At 41.0% G+C, this 24,057-nt stretch overlaps 1 protein-coding gene across 2 annotated transcripts in view; it reads left to right on the top strand.

Moving 5' to 3' along the window:
- The window catches only part of mboat2 (membrane bound O-acyltransferase domain containing 2), a 93,725-nt gene that overhangs the window by 54,760 nt on the left and 14,908 nt on the right, over positions 1–24,057 (top strand). For both annotated transcript variants that reach the window (NM_001102685.1, XM_018093749.2), the window contains 5 exon segments: positions 6,719–6,814; positions 8,534–8,589; positions 8,820–8,874; positions 17,603–17,786; positions 22,322–22,514. In NM_001102685.1, the coding sequence (NP_001096155.1) occupies positions 6,719–6,814; positions 8,534–8,589; positions 8,820–8,874; positions 17,603–17,786; positions 22,322–22,514 (584 nt within the window).

Genomic DNA, 24,057 nt, shown 5'->3' with positions numbered 1-24,057 from the left:
GAATAGAGTAGCCTGAGAAGCCCCCAAGCTGGCCAGACTGGGAGTTAATGGCTCCTGCCCTACCTGACAGCGCAAACATGATCACAATATGCCCCACGGCGCTGCATTCACTCCATGGGTTTGTAGGAGACAGAGTCCAGAGCACAAAGAGAAAGAATGAATGGATGGCAGTGAGTACGGAGAATACAAAGCCAGGCAGTTGGTAGCATGGCGACATTATTTACTATTTACAGTACAAGAAAAGGCCACATTTAAAGGGAAACCTTTCCATTTTTGAGAAAACAAGAAAGTACAATGGATGTTGTCAGCGCTATTCACAGGCTGGCGTCGGTATGCTACAATTGATTATATCAACAAACTGATGTTTTAGTTACATAACCTGCGGAATCAATCTAAAGGCCCCAAGCCCCCTATTGTACTGATGGCTCCTGCAATCCATGGGGCAAGAACAATTATTTGCATAACAGATAAACGTTAACCTTTTATTTCTTTGTATTATTAAATGGGTTTTGTGTGATAGACATGGCCAGGTGTATTGCTAGCACTTATGGTGGCCATACACGTAGCAATTTTGATCTTTCGTGTGACCATTGGTCGCACAAAAGATTGTCCCCACTCTCCACTGATGTTCAGGGCTGGATCGTCAGATATGGGGGTAGAAACAATAGAAATTCTACCTCCTTCTGCCAATTCAGCCCTGAACGTAGGTTTTGCATGAGTGCATTCAATGGCGCCCAATCAAAATCTTTTAACCTGGCCGATTGACACGTCAACCAATATCTGCAGCCTTTTGCGATATCGGTCTCGGTTTCGTACGATATTATCGTGGGTGTATGGCTGGCTTTAGAGGGCCATGCTCAGGGAGTAACAGTTTATTCTGCTATTATTGGGCCAAAAGCAGTGAATTGTGCCCTAGGCCCCTTACATATATGAACTGTGGGCTAATGGGGGCAAATACAGATAGTGTTTGTGCCCAGCACTAATATATTTAATTATATTACAAATACAGTTGAACTCGGCTTTTATTTCCCCAGATTTTACAGGTTCCTGGAATCAATGCCGTTTTGTTGCAGTCCTATTCAGGCAAGCTGCGTTTTTTTCCCCCCCCAGATTTAATGTTTTCCCAGAATGCAAGCCGTTTTAATGGTTGGATTTTATTCTGTTGCAGGATACAGGGAGTTGGATGTTATTCTATTGCAGGATACAGGGAGTTGGATGTTATTCTGTTGCAGGATACAGGGAGTTGGATGTTATTCTGTTGCAGGATACAGGGAGTTGGATGTTATTCTGTTGCAGGATACAGGGAGTTGGATGTTATTCTGTTGCAGGATACAGGGAGTTGGATGTTATTCTGTTGCAGGATACAGGGAGTTGGATGTTATTCTGTTGCAGGATACAGGGAGTTGGATGTTATTCTGTTGCAGGATACAGGGAGTTGGATGTTATTCTGTTGCAGGATACAGGGAGTTGGATGTTATTCTGTTGCAGGATACAGGGAGTTGGACGTTATTCTGTTGCAGGATACAGGGAGTTGGACGTTATTCTGTTGCAGGATACAGGGAGTTGGACGTTATTCTGTTGCAGGATACAGGGAGTTGGACGTTATTCTGTTGCAGGATACTGGGAGTTGGACGTTATTCTGTTGCAGGATACAGGGAGTTGGACGTTATTCTGTTGCAGGATACAGGGAGTTGGATGTTATTCTGTTGCAGGATACAGGGAGTTGGATGTTATTCTGTTGCAGGATACAGGGAGTTGGATGTTATTCTGTTGCAGGATACAGGGAGTTGGATGTTATTCTGTTGCAGGATACAGGGAGTTGGACGTTATTCTGTTGCAGGATACAGGGAGTTGGATGTTATTCTGTTGCAGGATACAGGGAGTTGGATGTTATTCTGTTGCAGGATACAGGGAGTTGGACGTTATTCTGTTGCAGGATACAGGGAGTTGGATGTTATTCTGTTGCAGGATACAGGGAGTTGGACGTTATTCTGTTGCAGGATACAGGGAGTTGGATGTTATTCTGTTACAGAATGCCCTCTGTTCAGCGTGCCGACCTGCCCTGACCCACAGATAACTGGAGTGCCCTATTATATCTGACTTCTGCTCAGGCGGAACATTGCTGTGATATGAAACCCACTTATTCTTGTTTTTCTCCTGCCGCCCTAAATATCGACACTGCGCCTCGTGCTGTAACAACGCCATTTGTTTCGTGCCACGTTCTGTTCTTCTGCACAGAGAAAGATTCTCTTGTCTTGAAATCAATGGGGAATTCAATTTTTTTCCTACAGAGCAAAACTCACTGTAATTGGAACTCAGCGAAAACCGTGAAAAGAGATTTGAAAAAACATTTGAGGTATTTAGAAAATGTAGCATTGCAAGACTAGTGCAGAATTTATAGTAGGGACATCCTACCTCTGGCCTTTTAGCTATTGCTGTACTACAACTCCCAGTGCCCCCAACTGCACCCTCGCTAGTGGGCTGGGGGTTAAAAGAAAGTTGCAATTCCAACCCCTCAGCAGCCCCATTATCTACCTAATTGGCTTGTGCAGTACGATTAGTAGATTAATATCTGGATCTGCCCTAGGTACATACACATATGGAATGGATACCAGGCCTGGACTGGCAATCTGTGGGTTCTGGCAAATGCCAGAGGGGCTGCTATAAGACGCCACAGACACTCACTATTTATTGGGCTGGCGGGGGCTGTTTGGGCCTCTGTGTAATTGAAATACCAGGGCCTATTTTGAATCCCAGTCTAGATCTGGTGGATACAGATATATGATATCAATCATGTTCAGGAAACTGCAACAATTTTTCTAAATGGTGAAATGCCACCAAACTGCATTGTTGTGAATGGGAAGGTGAAATTAAATGTTGGTTAAGGTGTTTTTAGCTCTGCCATAGCATCCACATTGCCTTGCCCTGTTAGAGAAGCTTCTTCCTACTATGTTACAACTGTTCTTCATAGTAAAAATAGGCTCCCATATTGCCAATTTCTTCTGGACAGCTCCTTAGGTAGCGAGGGGAGGGCTTTGATTGATGTGGAAGGAAAGGGGTGGCTAATAATAATGTCCATGTTTTTTTCCCGGCGCAACAAACTGTGTTTTTTTTGGGTAAACCGAACACAAGATGAAATGTTTGCTCATCCCTAGTCATCTTGCTGTAGTTCCAAGGGTGTCCTGGATACCTCAAAAAATGTGGACTCATGTATGACCTACATTCTAGGCTGGAGCAGTATTGACCTGAGCACTCGTGCTTATTGGTCCTTGATCTGAGCCTTCCTTGGAGGGAAGTTTGGCAATCTATGGGCAAGAAACTTTGACAAACCATTGACAAAAGCTGTGGATTCTGTGGAAATGCTGAGTTTTGAAAAACCCAAAGAATAGATAGAATGACAGCTTCAGTGCAGAATGCAACACCGCACTTATTAGTTTTGCTGCTCTAAATAAACTAACATGGGAAAAGCCCATTAGCCCTATAATAACCTGCATCTTCCCTTCTACCACTGAGCCATCTGAGAGCAGTCTAAGCTAACAGTTCCCAGATCTGGGCTAAATACGGCAGGATTCCTTAGTCTTCTGGAATGTTACAGTTCCACTAAAAACCTAAAGCCACAGATCTCACACAAGCTGCCTGTAATTAACGGAACCTTTGGTGTTCGTCGTTTCATGTACGGCAGCTCCCTGCACTGTGGGTACAAATTTTGAATAAATGAATGATTGTAGATGACATAAATTGACATTGAAAGGACCGAGTGGTTTAGTAAGGAATGTAGATTAATATGTGGAATAGAATGATAAAGCTCTGAAGCTCTGAAGTCTGGTACTTCATGTCAGTGCCCCCCACTGGGTGTTCTTATTCCTGAGAAAGCATGTCGTTTTAATTAAGCGTCCATCAAGCATAGTCGTTTGTCATTTACTCTTTAAACACTGAAATTCTCACCCTTTTTGGTGAGGCCTGGTGCGCCTTCACAAACGTATCGTTTTCAACCACAAATAATGTGGTTGGAAACTATTTTTTTTGTTTTTCCACTTTCATGGTCCCCAATAGCAGCTTTGTAACCAGATGATTGACTTTCTATTTCCATTTGATACATTAGTTGATATATAATATCAGTGCCTAGTGAGCTTGCTTGAAATGTACCAACTCCTGTATCAAATGTTACCAGTTTAGAAAGTTGCAGAGTTTATATAGGGGTTGCTCACGTTTAAATTAACTTTTAGTGTGAAATAGACATTGATATCCTGAGACAATTTGCAGTCGGTCTTCATTTTATATTTTTTATGGTTTCAGTTATTTGGCTTTTTGTTCAGCAGCTTTCCAGTTTGGAATTTCAGCAGCTATCTGGTTGCTAGGGTCTTGTTTTCCCTAGCAACCATGTAGTGGTTTGAATGAGAGACAGAATATGAATAGGAGAGGGACTAAACAGAAAGATAAGGAATAAAAATAACAATAACATTGTAGCATCACAGAGCAATAGTTTTTTGGCTGCTGGGGGTCAGTGACCCCAATTTGAAAGCTGGAAAAAGTCAGAAGAGGACAAAATCTATTAAAAATAAATAAGGAAGACCAATTGCTGAGTTGCTAGAAATAGGACATTCTATAACATAAAGTTAAAAATTTAAAAATAGAACACAGAAACCAATTAAAGTCATTTTTTGCAGGATACAACTTGCAACTGATATGTTGGGTGAAGTTGAACTGCCCCTAGGGCACTAGGGGAGCATTCCATGGACTCACATATATTCTAGTTTATTGTTTAGTTTATCTTTCACTGTGAACGTTACAGGACAGCCACCATGCTTATCTTTATACTTTCTCCTGGTCCCACACCGAGATGCCAAATCCATGCCCTCCCTGTACTGGAGATCTCAGCCAATCGGTGTCTCTTCTGCACCCTGTATGAGACCCGTGCAGGGGAACTCTGCATTAATGCCCCACTTATTCTCTTTTACATTCTCTTTGTGCCGGATAGAAAATAGAGCAAAAACCCGCTTCAGCTTTTCTATTAGGGAACAATGGCAGAACGTGTGGAATCCACATTGCTGGGATTCATTACATTGAGTTGGCAGATCTAATAAGCCTGGTTACCATGGCATCTCGGAGTCGTTGAGTTTGACAAATATACATTAAAATCATTCTGGCTTATATTAAGCTATAATTGTATTGTGCGTGCCTTCGCCTTGTTCAGAGGTCATTTCCATAAGCCTCAATAAAGATACAAGCAAACAGAATATGGCTATTATAAATGGGAGTTGGGGTAAGCTCTGTGTTTAACCCATGGGTGGGTGGGTGGATTTGCTTTTAAACTCTTTTCTCAGTGTTGTTGTCCTTCACTTTATATGAAAGAGTTCAGGGTTCCTTGGTCAAAGCCTTAAGTTAAGCCTTACCTGGGCATGTGTTGGGCTTTCCAATGGGCCTACTTCAGGGTTGGGAAAAAACCTGGTGAGCCCTGGCGGCTCAGACCTGATTCCAACAGGGTGCTACCCTGAACTGCCGGTCTCCCTCCCCCAATGCGCTGAAGGTAAGTTTAAATTATGTGTGCTTGGGGGGTCGGACAGGGGGGTGGAGGCCCCTGCGGGGTTTGTGAAGGGGGTGTGAAGGCTGCGGCGGGGGCCCCGGGCCTCTGAGGCAGTAGCCCCAGTGGGCCCTGCACCCCCCAGTCCAACCCTGGCCTACTTAATCAATATCTGGCTGAAAATTGTCCAGATGTCAATGGGGCAGGTCTGTTTTTCTCTTCGGATTGAGGCTGCAACAACTGCATGCAGTGCTTGCCCAACAGCCATTATCCTAGTTGTTAGGGTCCAATGATTACATCTGATATCATCCTCCTTAGGTGGGCATATCGGGAAAAGATCTTCTTGTTTGCTGACCTCACCAAATCAGAGAATCTTATCATTTGTGGGCAGCTTTTGTCAAAGACAGATGGCACGCAGGGTGTTCTCAACCCAATCTCCACCAAAGAGTCTGTCATTAAATTTAATAAAGGGTTGTCTGGCTGAAATCTGCATGTCACTTCTGGTGATGGGTGGTTTCTAATAAAAGTAATGACAGTGCTTCTTTGTTGGTTAAAAATAAGTTCTGTGAGCCATGAGACTAAACAAAGCTCTGGGTCATGTCACCTGAACCAGTCTGGCTGAGGATGATGGGAACATTAGTTCAAGGTTGGGATAAATGCAAGATAAGTCCTCTCAACTATTCTCATCACCCAACCAGGCCTACACTGCAGTTATACTAGGGGGCGTATTTGTTAACATTGGAAACAAACATCATAGCAACCAATCAGATCTTTGCTTTTGTTTTCTAACTTGTAGGCAACCATTCAGATCTAATTGCTGATTGGTTGCTGTAGGCAACTTTACCGGTGATGTTTGTCTCCAATGTTAATAAATAGGGCCCTAAGTTATAAAGATATATGTTATAGGTATAGACTTGTGGCTCCTCGTGTGCTTTATTTCATCCCTTTTTTGGCCAGGGGCAGGCCATAGACCCCATGGAATTCAATGAATAAGAAACTTTGTAATAATAATAAATCAACTTCTGGAAGTTTTGATATATTATAATCAACTAATAACTGTTAGTTGATTATAATCATATACAGTATTTATATATGATATACATAATGCTGGTATTTCATCATTTTAAATATAACATCTTGTAGCTGCAGGGGAGAATGACACTAATATTAATTTCTAATGTATTTATTTTCTTTCAGATTCTGCTTTGTGTTTGCATTGGGATACCTCACTTTGTGCCAAATTGCAAGAGTCTATATTTTTGACTATGGACAGTATTCAGCTGATTTCTCTGGGTAAGTGCTTTCCTTTAACCAGTTGAGTTCAGATTAAGTACTGTGTTGACATAATCTGAAATCATGTATATCTTTATGAATAAAGGGTGCTACTAATTATACGCAAGGCTATATACAGAATTTTTCAGGTCTCTTCCCTTATGAAACATGTAATCTAGTTTGGTGCGTAGGGCTATGGAGGGGCAATTAAGTAATGGTCTTAGGGAGCCCAACAGACTATGAATCTGGCAACCACTCAAAGCTTCCCAATGGTCCCTTGCCCCTTCCCAGACACCAGAGGGTGCTGCTGAGTCTTGTTCACTAGCTTGGGGAGCACTCCTGGCCTTTCTTACATTTAAAAAGACCATGTGCCTGCTATAAAATCTAAAGTATGGCTCTTTAACTTACCTCCTGAGGGAATGTTCTCACTTTGCATCACAACAGCAGGTCAAACTGCACCATCTCCTGCAAGATTCAGTCACATTTTGTTTACAGAGAAGAGGACTTGACCCTAGATCTCCTTGACTCAGCAATCTTGTTACTTACAGCGCTACTATACCTTCATTTTTCCCCCTTTAGGTATGTCTAATGGAAATATTTGGAGCTCAGGGAATATTAATTGCCCTTTCAAGCTTCTGTGGAGATGTTACTGGCTCAGCTTGTAGATTTAGTCATGTAGCCATTGACTCACTGGCAGGATTGGCTCAAACTCTTTTTCACTTCTCACAGACATCCTATTGGCAGAATTGGACTTAAGCTGGCCATACACGTGGCGATCTGACGATGTTTCGTAAGACCATCGGTGGCAGGAAACATCTTCAGATCCGCCACACACAGTCAGGGCTGAAACAGCAGATAAGGAGGTAGAAACAATAGGATTTCTACCTCCTTCTGCCGATTCAGCCCTGACGGCAGATTTTGGTCAGGCGCCTTCTATGGCGCCCGATCAAAATTTTCTAACCTGGCCGATCGGCGAGTCGTCCGATTTCAGCAGCTTCCTGCGATATCGGTCGACTCGCCGACATACCATACACGCACCGAATATCGTACGAAACGAGGTTTCGTACGATAGTATCGGTGTGTGTATGGCCAGCTTTAATCTCACAGTCCAGGGGCATGACATAGTCCCCCAGTTACATGAACACTGCCTAAATGACTTTCTTATAACAGAAGAAGCTCCTTAGATTTTCCATTAGCCTGTACAGGCAGATATACCATTAATCTATGTAAGCATTGTTATCCCCCTGAACTAAGAACAATTTTGATAAATAATGTGTGGGTTTAGTGGACAAATACTGAGCCAAAATGAGATTTTCTGTAGCAATATTCTTTAAAAGTATGGAGGTCTCTTTGGTCCAAACCGAGATCTAGTTCTCAAGAGGAATCCCAAACCTAAGGTTTTTTTTGTATGCACTATATAGGCAGAAGTAAGTAGACTCTTCCCTGCCCAATATATCATTCCAAATCCAAAACTAAAGGTATTTATGAAGTTAGTTGTCTCTTTACTGCTAAAATAGCCTTTACCCTCTACTTTTCATCATTTAGCCATTTCTTGTATCCTAGGTGCACCCCTGCAAGCCTGTATTCTATTCCTGCATGGAAACAGTGTATGAATGTTTCCCTTATCATTACATTTGTCTGTAGTGAAGATAAAGAGTAGCTGTGGTGCATAGATGTACATGTCATAACGATTGCTCCCTTACCCTAACTTGATTTCTTTTTCTTTTGCTGTCATCAAAGGCCAATGATGATTATGACGCAGAAAATAACAAGCTTGGCTTTTGAGATTCGGGATGGTAAGGAGACCTTGTCTTTACAATGTTTAATTTGAGTTGTAGCCAAATGCAAAATAAAAAGACTTGCCCAGTGCAGTTCTGATTAGAAGCCTGAGTGGATTAGACGCCTGAGTGGCTGGAAAGGCTTGTATTCCCTTTGACGGCCCCTGTTGCTTGCCCCCTATAGTAAATGAGATTGTAATAAATTCTTTCTCTCCCCTTTTCTAAACACGATGCTATTTGTCTTTAAGGAATATTTTGTAAAGAAGAAGAGCTAACACCATCTCAAAGGAGACTGGCCGTTAGGTAAGATGGAACAATACTGCTTTCTCTCTTCCAAAACTGAAATAATAAGATTATATATTAAAGAGCCACCTTTTGAAATTGTCTGTCTAATGTTACAGCAAATCAGCTATGTGTGTATATATTTATATATATTTGTATTTACAGATTCATTTGTTAAAGAATTGAAGTGACGTTTTTATTGCCTTGTTAACATTTCATCTTGTGCCCTTGAAGCAGGTGGCGCAGTTAATATGGCTGCCCTTGACCCCCTGGCTATTAGTATGGAGTATTATATACGAGTACAAGACATGTACATCATGCTCTTTGCAGGGGACACCAGTGATATCAGAGCATTAGTGTTTCTCTAATCTGTAACAAATTGTCTGGATCTTTGTTCCATTCTGCGCCCTTATTCTATTGTGTGCGTGGCCTCGTCCTACGGATCATATTCGCCAGCGAGCGAGCTCCAGCTGGGAAGAGTAAATGAAAGAATGAGCACTAAGTGTATGATTTAGTCACAGCCTACAGCATGGGCTCATTGTGCATTCACAGAAGGGCCTTCTGGGTTCCGTACTGTGAATTTCAATGGCTGTTCCATAAATACCAGTGCTGGAATAGTCCCGAAAAGGCACATGGCAGGCTGGAAATTTTCTAAAGCAAATCCCTGAGACCCTGAGTGGCTCACAGTATTCATGGAAAACTGCAAACTTTTCTTCTTGAAAGAGAATTAGCACTGAATGTGGGTTATATCTGAGACAGGGTTCCTTAAAGGAAAACTATGCCCCCAATCAATGTAGGTCTCTATAAAAATATATTGTATAAACAGCTCATATGTAAAACCCTGCTTCATCTAAATAAACCATTTTTATAAAAATATATTTTTTTAGTAATTTGTGCTATTGGCTACTCCTAAATAGAAAAATGCCGTTTTAAGAATTCAGGGCCGCCCCATGGGATCATAGGAGTCACAGTGCACACAAACAAGCCAAGGCACACATACATGCTAGGCCCCATTTTCCAATGAAAAAAACAACCTGCTCTGTTTACATTTGAATCTTTGTGGTTCAAATGAATGGGGCCAAAGGCATTAAAGGAGAAAGAAAGGTAAAAACTAAGTAAGCTTTATCAGAAAGGTCTATGTAAATACAGCCATAAGCACTCACAGAAACACTGCACTGAGTTCTCTGTCAAAAGATTTGTTGTCTTTGTTTTCCTGTACCAGAGACATGCAGCTCTCTTCTCTCTTCTGCTCCCCCCTCCCTCAAGAAGTCCCTCCCCCCTTAGGAATGTGGATCTGAGCCAATCAGCAGGAAGCTTCCTCATAGTCTTACTAACTGAGCATGTATGTGGGTCTTGGTCTTAGTGCAGGAGTGAGGCATTATGGGAACTTTCTTTACACAGCTCAGTGTTTTTTTTTTTTTTCCTATGAGGCTTCTGATCATCTGAACAGGAGAAATATGGGGAGAATTAAGGGCACTATTGAGAGAACTGAAGGTATGCCTGCAGCTTGAGATTAACTCTTTATTAGCCTTTCCTTCTCTTTTAATCAGCCTTTTCTGGCTCTGAACACCCAACCAGTGTTCTGCAGCTTGTGTTACATGTAATATTATCAAATTAGTATTGAATGGTAATTTCAGTATCACTGACAAAGTACTAGATGGAAAGATTCTTATTTGAAAAGCCCCTTTGCATACTTGGTGCACTAGGGGGCAGAAAAGAGTCAGTTTGAGGCTTTTTCAGCTTTACATTAAATTTTACTATGACACGGACATTGATATTCTGGGACACTTTGCAATTGGTTTACATTTTTATTTTTTGACTGATAGTTTTATTTTTGGCCAGGGTGGCCCTCACTTCAGTAGGGTTAGCCCCCAAGGTATCCAGAGCAAGACTGGTAACAGTTACATTTATATGGTGCCTGTTGTTTGCCATATTTTATTCTAAACCCGCTGTTGGTGGTCCCAGTTCAGAGCTGAAAGTATTTTACAGTTAGAGATGTAGCGAACTGTTCGCCGGCGAACAAATTCGCGCGAATATCGGGTGTTTGTGAGTTAGCAAACTTTTCACGTATGTTCGCAATTTGGGTTCGTGTGGCGTTTTTCCGCTGCGTTTTTTCTCGGACTAAAAATGCCGCACAAGCCACACATGGCGTTTTTCAGCAAATCCCGTTTCCATGGTGCTAATAGTGCGAAATAGCAAAAAACGCCGCGTATTTCCGCTAGGTCTGCCAGCTGCCTGTGTCAACAAAGTATTTTTCAGAGAAATTTTTGCCCTTGATCCCCCTCCTGCATGCCACTGTCCAGGTCGTGGCACCCTTTAAACAACTTTAAAATCAGTTTTCTGGCCAGAAATGGCTTTTCTAGGTTTTAAAGTTCGCCTTCCCATTGAAGTCTATGGGGTTCGCAAAGTTCGCGAATATTCGCACTTTTTGGCGTAAGTTCGCGAACGGGTTCGCAAACTTTTTTTTTTTGAGGTTCGCTACATCCCTATTTACAGTTGCTATAAGCCTCAGACTGGGAGGCAGCTCTAATTCTAATCATCATAAGATTCATGCTCCTGGGTCCCTATAAAGATATTTGCATCTGTACAGAATAGTCTATTTGTAACTGATATGAAGGGGGGGGTAAGAATCTATTTGTGTTTTATTTGCACGTGAATGGGCAAGCTATTTCTCTCTGATTATAATGATCGCTTATAACTGTTTGATGGTGTTTCTAGTACATTTTAAGGTCATCATTTTTAATAACGTTGTTTTTTTGGCATTACGAGCGTTTATTTCAGCCAAGTTGTCTCTGAAACAGCCCTGCATTTATAATCTAACCAAAATTATCGGATGTTGCCAGAAGCATTCAGAAGAGACAATGCTGGGCATTATTTCAAAGACCTACATCTGCCTCTACCTCAGCCAACACTGAGAAATGCGGAGAGTCATGTGTTTCACTCTTCTAAAATATGATCCTAAAGGGAAGCTATATCTACCCGGGTCTTCACTGGGCCCACATGTACTGTAGTCTGTAGGCATTTTAGAATATGGACGAAAAGGGAATAGGAGCTGTATGGTCTAAAGCAGTGATCCCCAGCCAGTGGCTCGTGAGCAACATGTTGCTCCCCAACCCCTTGGATGTTGCTCTCAGTGCCCCCAAACCAGGGAGTTATTTTTGAATTCCTGACTTGGGGGCAAGTTTTGGTTGAATAAAAACAAGATTTCCTACCAAATAAAGCCTCCTGTAAGCTGATAGGGTGCATAGAGGCTGCCTAATAGCCAATTGTAACCCTTATTTGGCACCTCTATCAACTTTTATGGTGCTTGTGTTGCTCTCCAAGTCTTTTTACATTTGACTGTGGCTCACGAGTAAGAAAGGTTGGGGTTCCCTGGTCTAAAGTGTAAAGTAAAGACAATTTAATATGCCCCATGCCACGTCTTATAGTGGCTCACATTGGTATTATGTAGTGTTTTAGAGAATGATAGTCTGTTTGACAGAATGTTTAGTCATTCATATTAATCCCTGCCATGGAGGAGTTTATAATTTAATTTATCTTCCAGACTAATGGCACACTAATACATACACTGTATTTTCACTACCCATATTTCATATCTTTTACGTATATGGCAACTGGATGAACATTGATTCTTATATATCTATAGTTAAATCCATACTTATTCCTTGGCCTTACATTATTCACTTTAAAGTGGATATTGCCTCCCTGGCCTAAAGAAACTTTGTTTTGTTTTCATTGCCGACAATGTTATTCATTTGGATTTATAAGCCCAGAGATGTGGAATAATGAATCGTTTCTTCAACCTAATTCTTTATTTCAGACAGACGCAATTGATTCCCCATATGTAATAAAAGGAACAATGCTTGCCTAGGAGCAATAACCCATAGCAACCAATAAGATGCTTGCTTTTAAACAGGTGACTTGTAAATGCTACCTGCTGGTTGGTTGTATCGATGATCATGATCGATGATGCTCCTGATATTACCCTTTGCCTGCCTTATACTGAGACTGAGATAGCAAAAGTTTTATATCTTATTACATCTTGAAGCAGGGTTAAATATGGTTAAGTGGATTAGAGTATTAAATGTCATTTTAGACCAGGAACTTTAGTTCTGACCATATAGTAACAGGACCAGCCATTAACTTGATTTCACTTTATAAGGTCAAGGTTCTGACTGAGGTTCATCTGTAGTAAATCATTTTAAGTATAAATCTGTATATTCATGTGTCCGATCAACCAAGTACAGCATAACCAATATGTATCTTTTTCATGGGATGTACTTTAGTATATCCTTAGGAATGAAGGCATTAAAGGGCAACTGTGAGATGTGTGATATATTTCAGCCCACTCTAGTTATACAAATAGAAAAATCCTCAATATGTTAGCTTTGTCTGTTGTAGCCTGGCTATTACTTATAACCATTCCTATTCCCTTTCTTGTTTAACCCCCCACTATACTCTGATAATGGAGAAACAAAAAGTCAAATGGTCATCTGTGCGTAGAGCTTCTAAAGTCAGGCATCAGTATGTTTAGACATTGATGTCCTGTTTTCCTGAGGTTTTCCTGAGGTATGTACAACCAGCGTGGAAATTTCCCAAATAAAAACTCAGCAGTGCCCAGTGGAGCATACTTATTGTACGTGTATCCTAGGGTTGGCTGCATTCTTAGCAAGCTTATTTTATGTATGGTAACTAGAAAGGTAGTGTGATATCCAGTAGGATGTAGATAAGCACATTTGTTATTTCAAGTGCATCAGAGAGATCTGTAACATATACATGAAAAGTTCTCATTTTATTTAGTCCCAGTTGCCATGACAGTAAGCATAATACTATACTAAGTTCTCTGCAAAGTTGTCAAGTCTTGTCAATGGCCAATTGCCAGAAAATGCACTTAAGGTGGCGACCAATCCTGTACTGCATCCAACCTGTGTGTCCAATAGATCGATACCGTAATAGTTGCCATAGATGGTTTTGTATGGCCGCCTTTTTATTGTTCCATTTGGGCCGCCTAAACTAATAGCAGGAAATGTAGAGGAGCAGCAGTTCCACTCTATTCCTCAGCTGCCAATGCATACACTGGCCAACATGGCACATCAGCAAATAAACCTGCCCAGTTGATGAACTGACTTACTGTATATCCATGCTACATACAGTGGATATTGGTCAGGACCGTCTTACCAATTCATACAATTTTACTGATACATGAGTCTAAAAGAGAAGGAAATGAAAATATAAAATGAACTACAGGTATGGGATCCCTTATCCGTAAACCCGTTATCCAGAAACCTCCGAATTACGGAAAGGCCATCTCCCATAGACTCCATTATAAGCAAATCTAATTTTTAGATTTTTTCTCTGTAATTATAAAACAAAACCTTGTACTTGATCCTAACTAATATATAATTAATCCTTACTGGAGGCAAAACAAGCCTATTGGGTTTATTCAATATTTATATGATTTTTAGTAGACTTAAGTTATGGAGATCCAAATTACGGACCTCTTATCCAGAAAACCCCAGGCCCCAAGCATTCTGGATAACAGGTCCCATACCTGTACGAGTATTTCCATATTAGTGTACACTGTACATTTTTAAAAAGCCCAAGGGGAAGCGATTTATAATAATAATAATCAGATATTATAACTTAATAATAGCCTTAATAACCTGGCCAAGCCTGTTTTAAAATCACATTGAAAGCTCAGCAGAAAATGAGTTCGGCATTGGGCCACACACAGCGTAAATGGACGCGCAGTGGATCTGAGCAAGAAGCTCCAAGCTATAAGATGCTTTGCCTTCTCATGTCGGCATGAAATATGCTTGCTCTGCTTATTAAGGGACCCATGTGAATAATGTATAATCTCTATAAAAGTGCTGAGGAATATGTCAACGCTGTGGAAACTTTATATCAATATTGATATAAATGGAATATTTTATAAAATATACTTAGACCGATATAAAGACACTGAGTATTCATTATTTACTTTACACAGTGGTGGAGGTGAACTGTGAACAATATCTTAATTATGATGGTAACTCCTTACTGCTCTGTTTAAGGATATCGAAAACAGGGGTTTTTAGGCATTTTTTTTTTTAGAATTCCTATTTGGGGTTTATCATTAGGGCTTTTCAATCTTTTCCACAAATGAAAATGTGAACATAACATTAGCAATGTTGAAAACCCTTTTGAATAGTCTTCTAAATGCAGGCATCTGCCTGAGTCTCCTAGATGTACTTCTTGGCCTGGGGCAGCACTGGGGGCATTGGATGGGGTGTGAATCAGGGATAATCAGAAATCTTCTAAATACAAGCTCTGGGGGGTTGCCATCCCTGCATCCACCACTTTGGAACACCTAGAGGAGCACCTGGGGGGGTTGCACCTAGGGGAGCAACCCTAGATTTTGGGTACCTCTATTCTATGATGTGGAAATTCTCAATATACAGGTTAAAGAATCCTGTGGTTGGTCATAGGGGAAAACTTAGAAACAAGTGGATCTTTGGAAGGTGGAATCTAAAGTGTGACTTGCACATGTAGACTTTGGTGTGGCCTTGATATATATCAAGTAACTGGTATGGTACCTTGCAAAGTTCTGGATGTGCAACTGCAATGCCATTTTGGTTGCTCTGTTTACTGAATTCCAATTATATTTCGTTCAGACTCTCAGACTTCTTTTGCAGTCTAGAAAGTTAGAATCTAACTTTCTGCCATAAATGCCCATGGCTTTGTTTGGCAGTACACATAGTTTTATGCAACCAAAACTTGCCTCCAAACCAGGAATTGGAAAAAAAAGCACCTTCTCTGCAGCCACTGGGAGCCTACATCTAAGGGGTTGGTGAGCAACATTTTGCTCCTGAGCCACTCCAAAGTCTTATAAACAGTAATGTGTGAATGTATTAACAACAACAAAGGGAAGTGGAAAAGTCCAAAACATTAAACAGAATATCCATCATATCCCATTGATAACTAATTATGGTCAATATTGCTGCAAGTACTGAAATTCCTGTAGACCCGCTGTTCTCATGTCTGTTAGTTTCACCTGCAGATAAACACCCCATACCTGGGACAAATCTAAAGTGGACACACATATATATATATTTATATTTATTTGTGTAAATTGCTTTATCTACATATACAGACCCAGACTGGCAGTCACTATTTAGGGGGCTGGCTGGGGTGCATTTTGGGTTTCTGTGTACTTGAAATGCCAGGGCCTATTTTGAATCTCAGTCCAGGCCCAAGTATAAGGGAAAGGTTTGTATATTACGACATCCATAAATCATTCTACTAAGCCCCTCCCAACATTCATAGCCATCATCTGCTCAAGCGCTACAAGATACAGTTGCATAAAAGCCTTGTTGTAAAGGATGTCTTGGTACAGCAGCCACAATTTGTGTGCTGGAAGTGCGAGGAGCTTTTATGGTAAAACAGTCATACATCACAAGCACAAATCAGTCTTAAAAGCTGCATCCTGCATGAAGTATATACACTTGGCACTTCCCATTCTTGGCTCTTTGCTCCCATAATGTTGATATGTATCACATCTACTAGACCACATCGGTTCACTTAGCACGAGTATAATTCAAATGGCAGCATGGAATATCACATTTTATTTTCTGAAATACGGTGTTATAAAGATATTTAGCTGTAAACAGTTGCATCGGTAAGGAAAAGAAGTACTACAGTTACAAAAAGTAGGACTCAGTAAGTGTTATATGGTGCCCAGAAGTGTGAAGGAGATAACCGATTACCAGTAGAATGGGCTGGCTCTCACAAAACCCCCACAACCAGGTGTTGTAAAAGAATAGAAGATTTTATTAAAGGAACATGTAGGGCCCTATAAGGTTATTATGCGCCTATGGCTTTTAAACCTACATTTCCTTGTTTCTAGTTACTAGGCAGAAGCCCTTGTATATTTTCTTATATTTACATATTGTTCATTATTGGCCACAAGCCATTTGACCACTTGTGCACTGTGATATTATGTTTAGCAGGAGGTGGGTACTTCTCCTTTGGTCTGTATCTGTTGAACCACGTGGATGTTCCACTGAGCCTGGGCTCAACAAGGCCCCAGTGAACTAGGGGTAGGCAAGAGAGGCTCCTGCCTGGCGCGCCCCTATTCTGCCTACCCCTAGTTCCGGCCCTGTACGTATGCGTTATAGCACTTTCTAGGAAAGTGAGTTAGATCAGGAATAGTAACCAAGAGCAGCTTCTTTGCTCCAACCAGGAGAGATAGCTGGGAGTATACTCTTCCATATAGTAAAAGCCCATCCTAAGAAAGAGAGTCCAGTGTACCCAGTGTTCTAATCCATCCTAGCTAGATTTGTCTGTATTACAGCCAAAAAAGAGTTACAACATATATAAAGAATAAAGAGCCTTGTGCATTTTGTGCTTCAAAGCACATATTCATGGACTCACAAGTCTGCTATTCTTTTACAATGCCTGGTTGTGAACGTCTCCAATGTTCACTTGTAGCCCTAAAGAAAGACTCTTGGCCAGAACTGGTAATAAAGTGCTGCTAAAACTATTCCTCAATATAACTATTGTTATTGCTCAAGTGTATGGGACACTATACAGGTCTAGAAGCACTGCTTTGCTGCCAGTTATAAAAACCCAAAAGGTAATAAAGCACTAAACCAGGGCGTGTTGCAGTGTGCCTATTGATAGAGCAAAATTTGTGTGGTTTTATAGGATGGAGGATTATTTCCTGTCCCATTTCCCCCTATCTCACCAGCTGCTTATCTTTGAATTACAGACGCATGCCAAGTCTACTGGAGTATTTAAGTTACAACTGTAATTTCATGGGTATCCTGGCAGGCCCACTATGCTCATATAAAGACTATATTGCTTTCATTGAAGGCAGATCATATCAGCTGAAACAGTTTGAAGCCAACGGGAAAGAAGACCCAAAGCACGAACAAAAAGAACCTTGTCCAAACGTAAGGATGTTTTCCTTTCCATTTCCTTCACCCCCCATTTCCTACAGCCATGCACAGGATTCCGACTGTACAAATCCACATGCTCAGAATAACAGAATGTTAGCTATAAATGTTTAATCCTGATCATGTTGGAATGGTTAGTATTCACAAGAGTTAATATCAGTGGTGAAAGTTCAAACATTGTATTGGTAATTAATTTGCCTAAATGCATTATGTACTACAGATAGTTTAATCTTACTAATTCAGTTCATGAGTCACATTCTGATACCGCAATGAGCAAATGGGTGTATCCTGTTTTATTTATCATGCAAATATTTTGTCTGATTTAGAATGATTGTAAGAAATTTCACAAACAAGGCCAGAGACAGATAACAGGGTGCCTTTGCCTAAACATAAAGTGGGGTCACCCAACCCTGAGAAAAATATTATACAATTCATGTCCAGCCTCAGACTATTGGTTGATAATGGGAGTTGCAGTACATTAATAGCTGAACAGCTAATGTCACACAGGCAGCTTGGGCTAAAAAGAAATGTTTAATGGTGAGCAACTTTCCCTATTGTAGGGGCCAAAGGGCTATTACTAGGATTGCCCACTAGGATCCCCCCCTTCAGCTTTGCAAAGGGTTGCCACCTGTCTGGTTTTGACGCAGGCAACCTGGTTTTCGATAGGGCTGTCCAGGTCTAACTGCCTGCCCGGTTTTCCCTATCTGGGCTGCCCGGGTCAACAGGTGGCAACCCTAACATAGCTGAAGGGAAGGGAGGGGGGGATATTCTGGTCTCCAAGTTTGACGCAACGATTGCCCAATTGCCAGTCGCTGTTGTCATAGCCCCACCTTGTGATGCTACTGCCCCACCCAGTGATATCATGCTCCGCCTCTCTGCCTGGAGTTTACAAGCAGCAAAGGTGGCAACCCTAGCTTTTCTGCTGTATTTACCTGCAACTGTCTAGTGGGCAGTGGGGAGATTTTTTTAGCAATTCTTTTTTTAAGAGGCCCCCCTAAAGCTGCTGCCCTAGGAACTGCCAATATGTAAATAAAGCCCCAACTATTACTCTAAAATTTTGTGGGGAAAAGGCTGCATTGTGGATAAAACCAGCATACATCCCTGGTCCAGTAAATGAGCCTTTAAGAGTTAATTGTTATTTATGTTCCTGCTTATTCAATTCAGCACTTGTCCCCCTGCTAGAGGAGTGGCTGTAATTCTCCATGATATTTGGATATTTGGCTGTTTGCTGCAGTGGACGTGCCCACACAAGCTTGTTGTGATTATGGAATCCAGACATAATTTCACTTCTCCCACAGTACACACCCTGGGATATTGTAACCGAGCTGGTTCTTATCTCCTGTGTCTGGGTATTTAGATTGTGTTTCATGCAGGTACTGATCTAGAATCAGTTCTCTTAACTCATTTCTCACATTCTTATCATAGTCAACACCCAGTTCTCTCCCATTACAAATATCGCTACCAACTAACTAGGTGTCTGCAAATATTGCTCTCATAGAATTGCTACATTGCCCCCTGTCTAGTAGTAAAACATTTGCCCAGACCCCTTATTGCCCAGAATAAGGTTGGGGTCTTGGGGATATACCCAGTCACCAGTAATAGCCACCTTGTTATAGTACCAGGGATATAGAGGGCAGCAATAAATACACATAATAGGGTGACATTAATGAACAGGAGTTGTCCTTAACATTTTTTTATTTTATTTTAACAACTTTATTATTGTTTTATTTATGTAACATTTTTAGGGCAAACAGTGAAACTGAAAGTATGTTACTTTTCCAAAATTGTAGTTCTTGCAAGTAATTGGAAGAGAAGGTAATCAGATTAACAGTGCTCAGAAAAACCTCTGCGTAAAGGACCCTTCCCTAGTTTAAGCCAGAAAGACACCACACAGGGGCAAGGGGTGGGTTGGTTTATACAGAGTTCATTATCTCTAGTTAAACTGATGAAGCTGATTAAAGTGAGAGGTAGGGGTATAGCAAGTTTACTGCTTTATAACAGAAAAATATAAAGGAAAAAAATGTATATATATATTTTTTTTTTAAAAGAATACATAGAATACATTTTCAAGTTCTATTCTTTTGCTTATGTTAAAATAAGCTGTGCATAGGTATACCCATTTAGTTAAGCTCTGGCCCACAAGTGTCTCCTTAACCAGGGTTTAGTTCAAAACATTGATTTCTGGCATATTTATATTGGATTTTCCTTTAAAAAGTGAGAAACCCCAAAGTTTTGGAAAAACTTCTTTCCCAAAGCCCTAAGCTGATAGATGACACCTGGGTACTAACCCTTCTACTTATTGTCCCCTTTAAAAGATTGGGGTAACCTGAAACCCCAGGCCATCTTTAGAACTACCAGGGAAACCTGTAGCCTGAAAGGAAAACAGCTCCCCACTCCTAACCCTAACAAGGCCCAGTCCTTGGCTTGATTAACCCTATGCGGTCTAATTAAAGCAAAGGTGCACAAAACCTTCCTAAATACTTCCTAATACCTTCCTAAACTTCTGATAGCTGTACCAGTGGGATTTCAGGTTCTCCATTGGCCCTAAGAGGTAGTTTCTGACACTGCCTCAATGGGACACAGAATAGTAAGTCTTTCATCTAAACTAAGACACATGAATATAAAGTTCCATTTCATGAGCATATCAGCCATCGCCAAGTGTGGCCTTATTATATGGAGGCTATTTATATCACATTACTTTTTTTTTTTAACCTAAAGTCAGAGACTCGTGAAGTGGGTTGGTCTACCATACTGCCATGGCAGCTTGCAGGGAATGATTACCATTTAATACACAAAGCATTTTTTGAGTACAACTCCCAGGGAATTAAAACACTGAAATGTGACTGTGAAATTTGCTCCAGTCAGACCCCTGTGACATTATTTTTATATGCCCCTTGGGCACCAATAATTGGTTTTATGGGTCAAGGACGCACTGTCCCTGTAAATTCCCAGTGTTAAACCTGAAGTGCAAATAAAGTGTGTATATCACGTGCATGCATATACTCTAATATATATATATATATATATATATATATATATATATATATATATATATATATATATATATATATATACATACACAGGGCATCTTGCAGCTTACGTAATACCTTGACTACACATCAAGTAGATGTAGCGTGATCACCATATTGGCTACGTGTCCTTCTTGAACTTGCGGTTAAAGCTTCTCTCTCCTGTCCCCGACATAATGCTGGCTGACAAGGCCTAATATAATATCCCGTCTTTTCAGGCTGATACAGCAGTGTTGCTGGCAGCATTTATATCCACAAGTCACAGCGCATTCAGCGCAAGTGCCCAGCAGTGCGTATCACATCTGCCCGTTCCTGATTCTGGCAGTGACAAGACAATACCAGCCGCATTCTTTTATTAAACTGTGGACTTACTGCTACTGAAAGGGACAATGAAATGAGCCTTAAAAGTTAGAATTGTGTGCAAGAAGTATTATCGGCTGTGGCTTCACATTCAGCTTTCTTTAGAGATATATGTATATTTTTTATAAATTGGGAATTTATTTCATTTATTTTCCCTATAGTATATAATGTGACTATATGTGCCCAGATCATTGCTTATCTAAAGCTGTTATAATCTTACTTTGGCCTGAGATGAACCCCAAACCCCCAATTTGACAGGAACATTTAACCTGTGGCCTTCAGCCCCATTCATATGTACATACGCAAACACTGTATGAAGAGAAGAAATAACCTATGCATATAATACTCTATTCTGTCAGTTTAAAATAAATATTTGATAGCCCTGAATATATGTTTACTTTTAAATAGGCAGGTTGCTGTCTGGAATCAAATAGGCTCCATCTGGGTCCACCTGTCCGAGCCCTTAGATCCAACCAGATTTTCTCTGAGACACCCAAACCCTGACCCTTCAGCATAAATGCTCACTCTATTTGTGTCAGTCCTGGGTCCCAGTTAATTCTGAGCCCCTGACAGGCTTCCAGTCCACCCATCAGGACTCCATCTTGCCATTGGTGTCCATGGTGGGTATTTCAGTAAGCACATATCTTTCCCTCTATTATTATTATTATTATTATACCCAGTACAGATTGTGGTGCTGTTGGCTTAAGGTGGCCATACACATTAATATGGTTGCCAAATGAGCGGATCTTTTCCAGATATGAGCAGCTAAGTTGGGTGGGCTGATTCGGCAGCTGTAATCAGCCAATGTATGGCCACCTTAAAATGAATAGCTTGCTATAAGTGTCTTTTCACTTAGCCAATAAAGTCCTACCTTTGAACTACTTCTGATTATAATCACATTTGTTTGGTACAGTGTGTGATAACACTTCCAGTGGCCCTATTGATAAGATAATGCATGTATTAGATAAAACACGCACAATAATATGGACTAATAAATAGCATTTGCTCTATTGCTTGTCAGGGTATCTTTGGAAAGCCAACATTATATCTGTCCATTGATGGTCCTAGTGGAATATACAATTAGAACTGAGGGGTTAGAGAAATAACCACTCCTTTCATATCGTTTCCATCTTTGTCTTTCAGTCGGCTGTTATTCATAAAGTGATAGTCTCTGCAGTCTCCTTAGCATTTTACATGACGGCCACGCGGATATTGCCAGTGGAATACAACATCGATGAACAATTTCAGGAAACATCATCGGTCCTCAACAGGATCATTTATCTTTACTTGTCTTTAATGGCTGCAAGACCAAAGTACTACTTTGCATGGACGCTCGGTAAGATGCCTGCGTGAAATCAGAGAGAGGCTGCCATCTTGTGGTGTTACTTGTAACTTGGGATGTTTTGCCCTTCTTGGCGCATCACAAATAGGAAAAGAAAGGGGGGGGGGGGGAGAGGGAAGTTATTGGAGACTTGATCATATCACTGGTCACAACATTTATTACAACAGTTTGTTCACATGCCTTACACCCTGCACTGGTTCATCCTTCTCTAAATAATTGCCCATAACTGCCTGCAATGTACAGGGCCCAGGGATAAAAAAGAGCTCTGGGGTTAAAACTTGCCTTGAGGAGGTGTCACTATCAGGGTGCCCTTAGCATATTGTAGCTGCACACACATCAAAACCTAATCTTTATAGCTTGAGCCTACCATGCCTGGGGTACTAATCCTACTCAACCTGTAATGGTTCTATTAGATAGCTTAAATCTAAAAGTGGCCATACATATGGAGATCCTCTCATTTGGTGAGGTTGCCAGAAGAGTATATTTTTCCTTGCTATGGCTGCCTTGTGCTGGGCAATATCGTTATGATCTGATCATTTGACCCTCACTAACATATTCTAATGCAGGCCATCAGGAGAGAACTGCATCAGCACTCTGACGTGGTCCTCTCATCAACAGGGATTTGGCTCCTTTGTGGTCACATATCCCCCCCTCAAGTCAAGTTCTGACTATTATTTTGGAAATCTGCTCACTCCAGGCTTTGTATAGATTACATTTTTGCCTAACTAACATCCCTGACACAGGAGAGATTTCCCACTTTCTAAAGGGTTTGTCTACACCTGCATGGGGACACCTTCCAGACCCAACCCTGTTGGCTAAGACTATACCTGACATAGAGAAGAGAAGGAAGTAAATCCTTACCCTCCTAACAATAAAGAATTAGAAGCTTTCTAAAAACGATCAGGAAAACTAGGGGGCAACCTTACTTCTGCCATTAAGCTTAGGTAGCTACAAATTACAATAACTAATTTAGTGTGAATAAACATAAAAATGGGATATTATGGAAATATATGTCTCTCTAAAACATTTTCAAGGACTTACCGTATATACTCGAGTATAAGCCGAGGTTTTCAGCACTAAACATGTGCTGAAAAAGTAACCCATTGGCTTATATTTGAGTATATGGATGTGCTGACTCTGGCTCGTTGAACACGTTCGTTGCACGCACTTGACGTGAGTGCATGCGCAGGCAGGTACGCACGGATACACGTCCGTCCACGGGGGGATTTGGGTGCGTGCAACGAGAGCGTTACATCTGCAGATCCAGGGTAGGCAGGTATGCACGGACACAAGTGGAGGGAGGGAGGTATGCATGGACACAAATGGAGGGAGGAAGGGAGGGTGGGTGCGCACAACGAGTGCGTTACATCTGCACATCCATCTGCACATCCATCTGCACGAGCCAGAGTAAGTAATTGGTACAATAACTTGTTATTTACAAAAATTTGTAAAAAAATTTGAGTCCAGCATCAAGAATTATTTTGCCCTTGTAACTACTATTGTAGTACTGTGGTGGGACTTGTACACTGGGGTCCAA

Source organism: Xenopus tropicalis, chromosome 5 (assembly GCF_000004195.4).
Source record: "Xenopus tropicalis strain Nigerian chromosome 5, UCB_Xtro_10.0, whole genome shotgun sequence".
NCBI lineage: Eukaryota > Metazoa > Chordata > Amphibia > Anura > Pipidae > Xenopus > Xenopus tropicalis.
The sequence above is the reverse complement of the archived record's forward strand: the minus strand, read 5'-3'. Positions and strand labels throughout refer to the sequence as shown.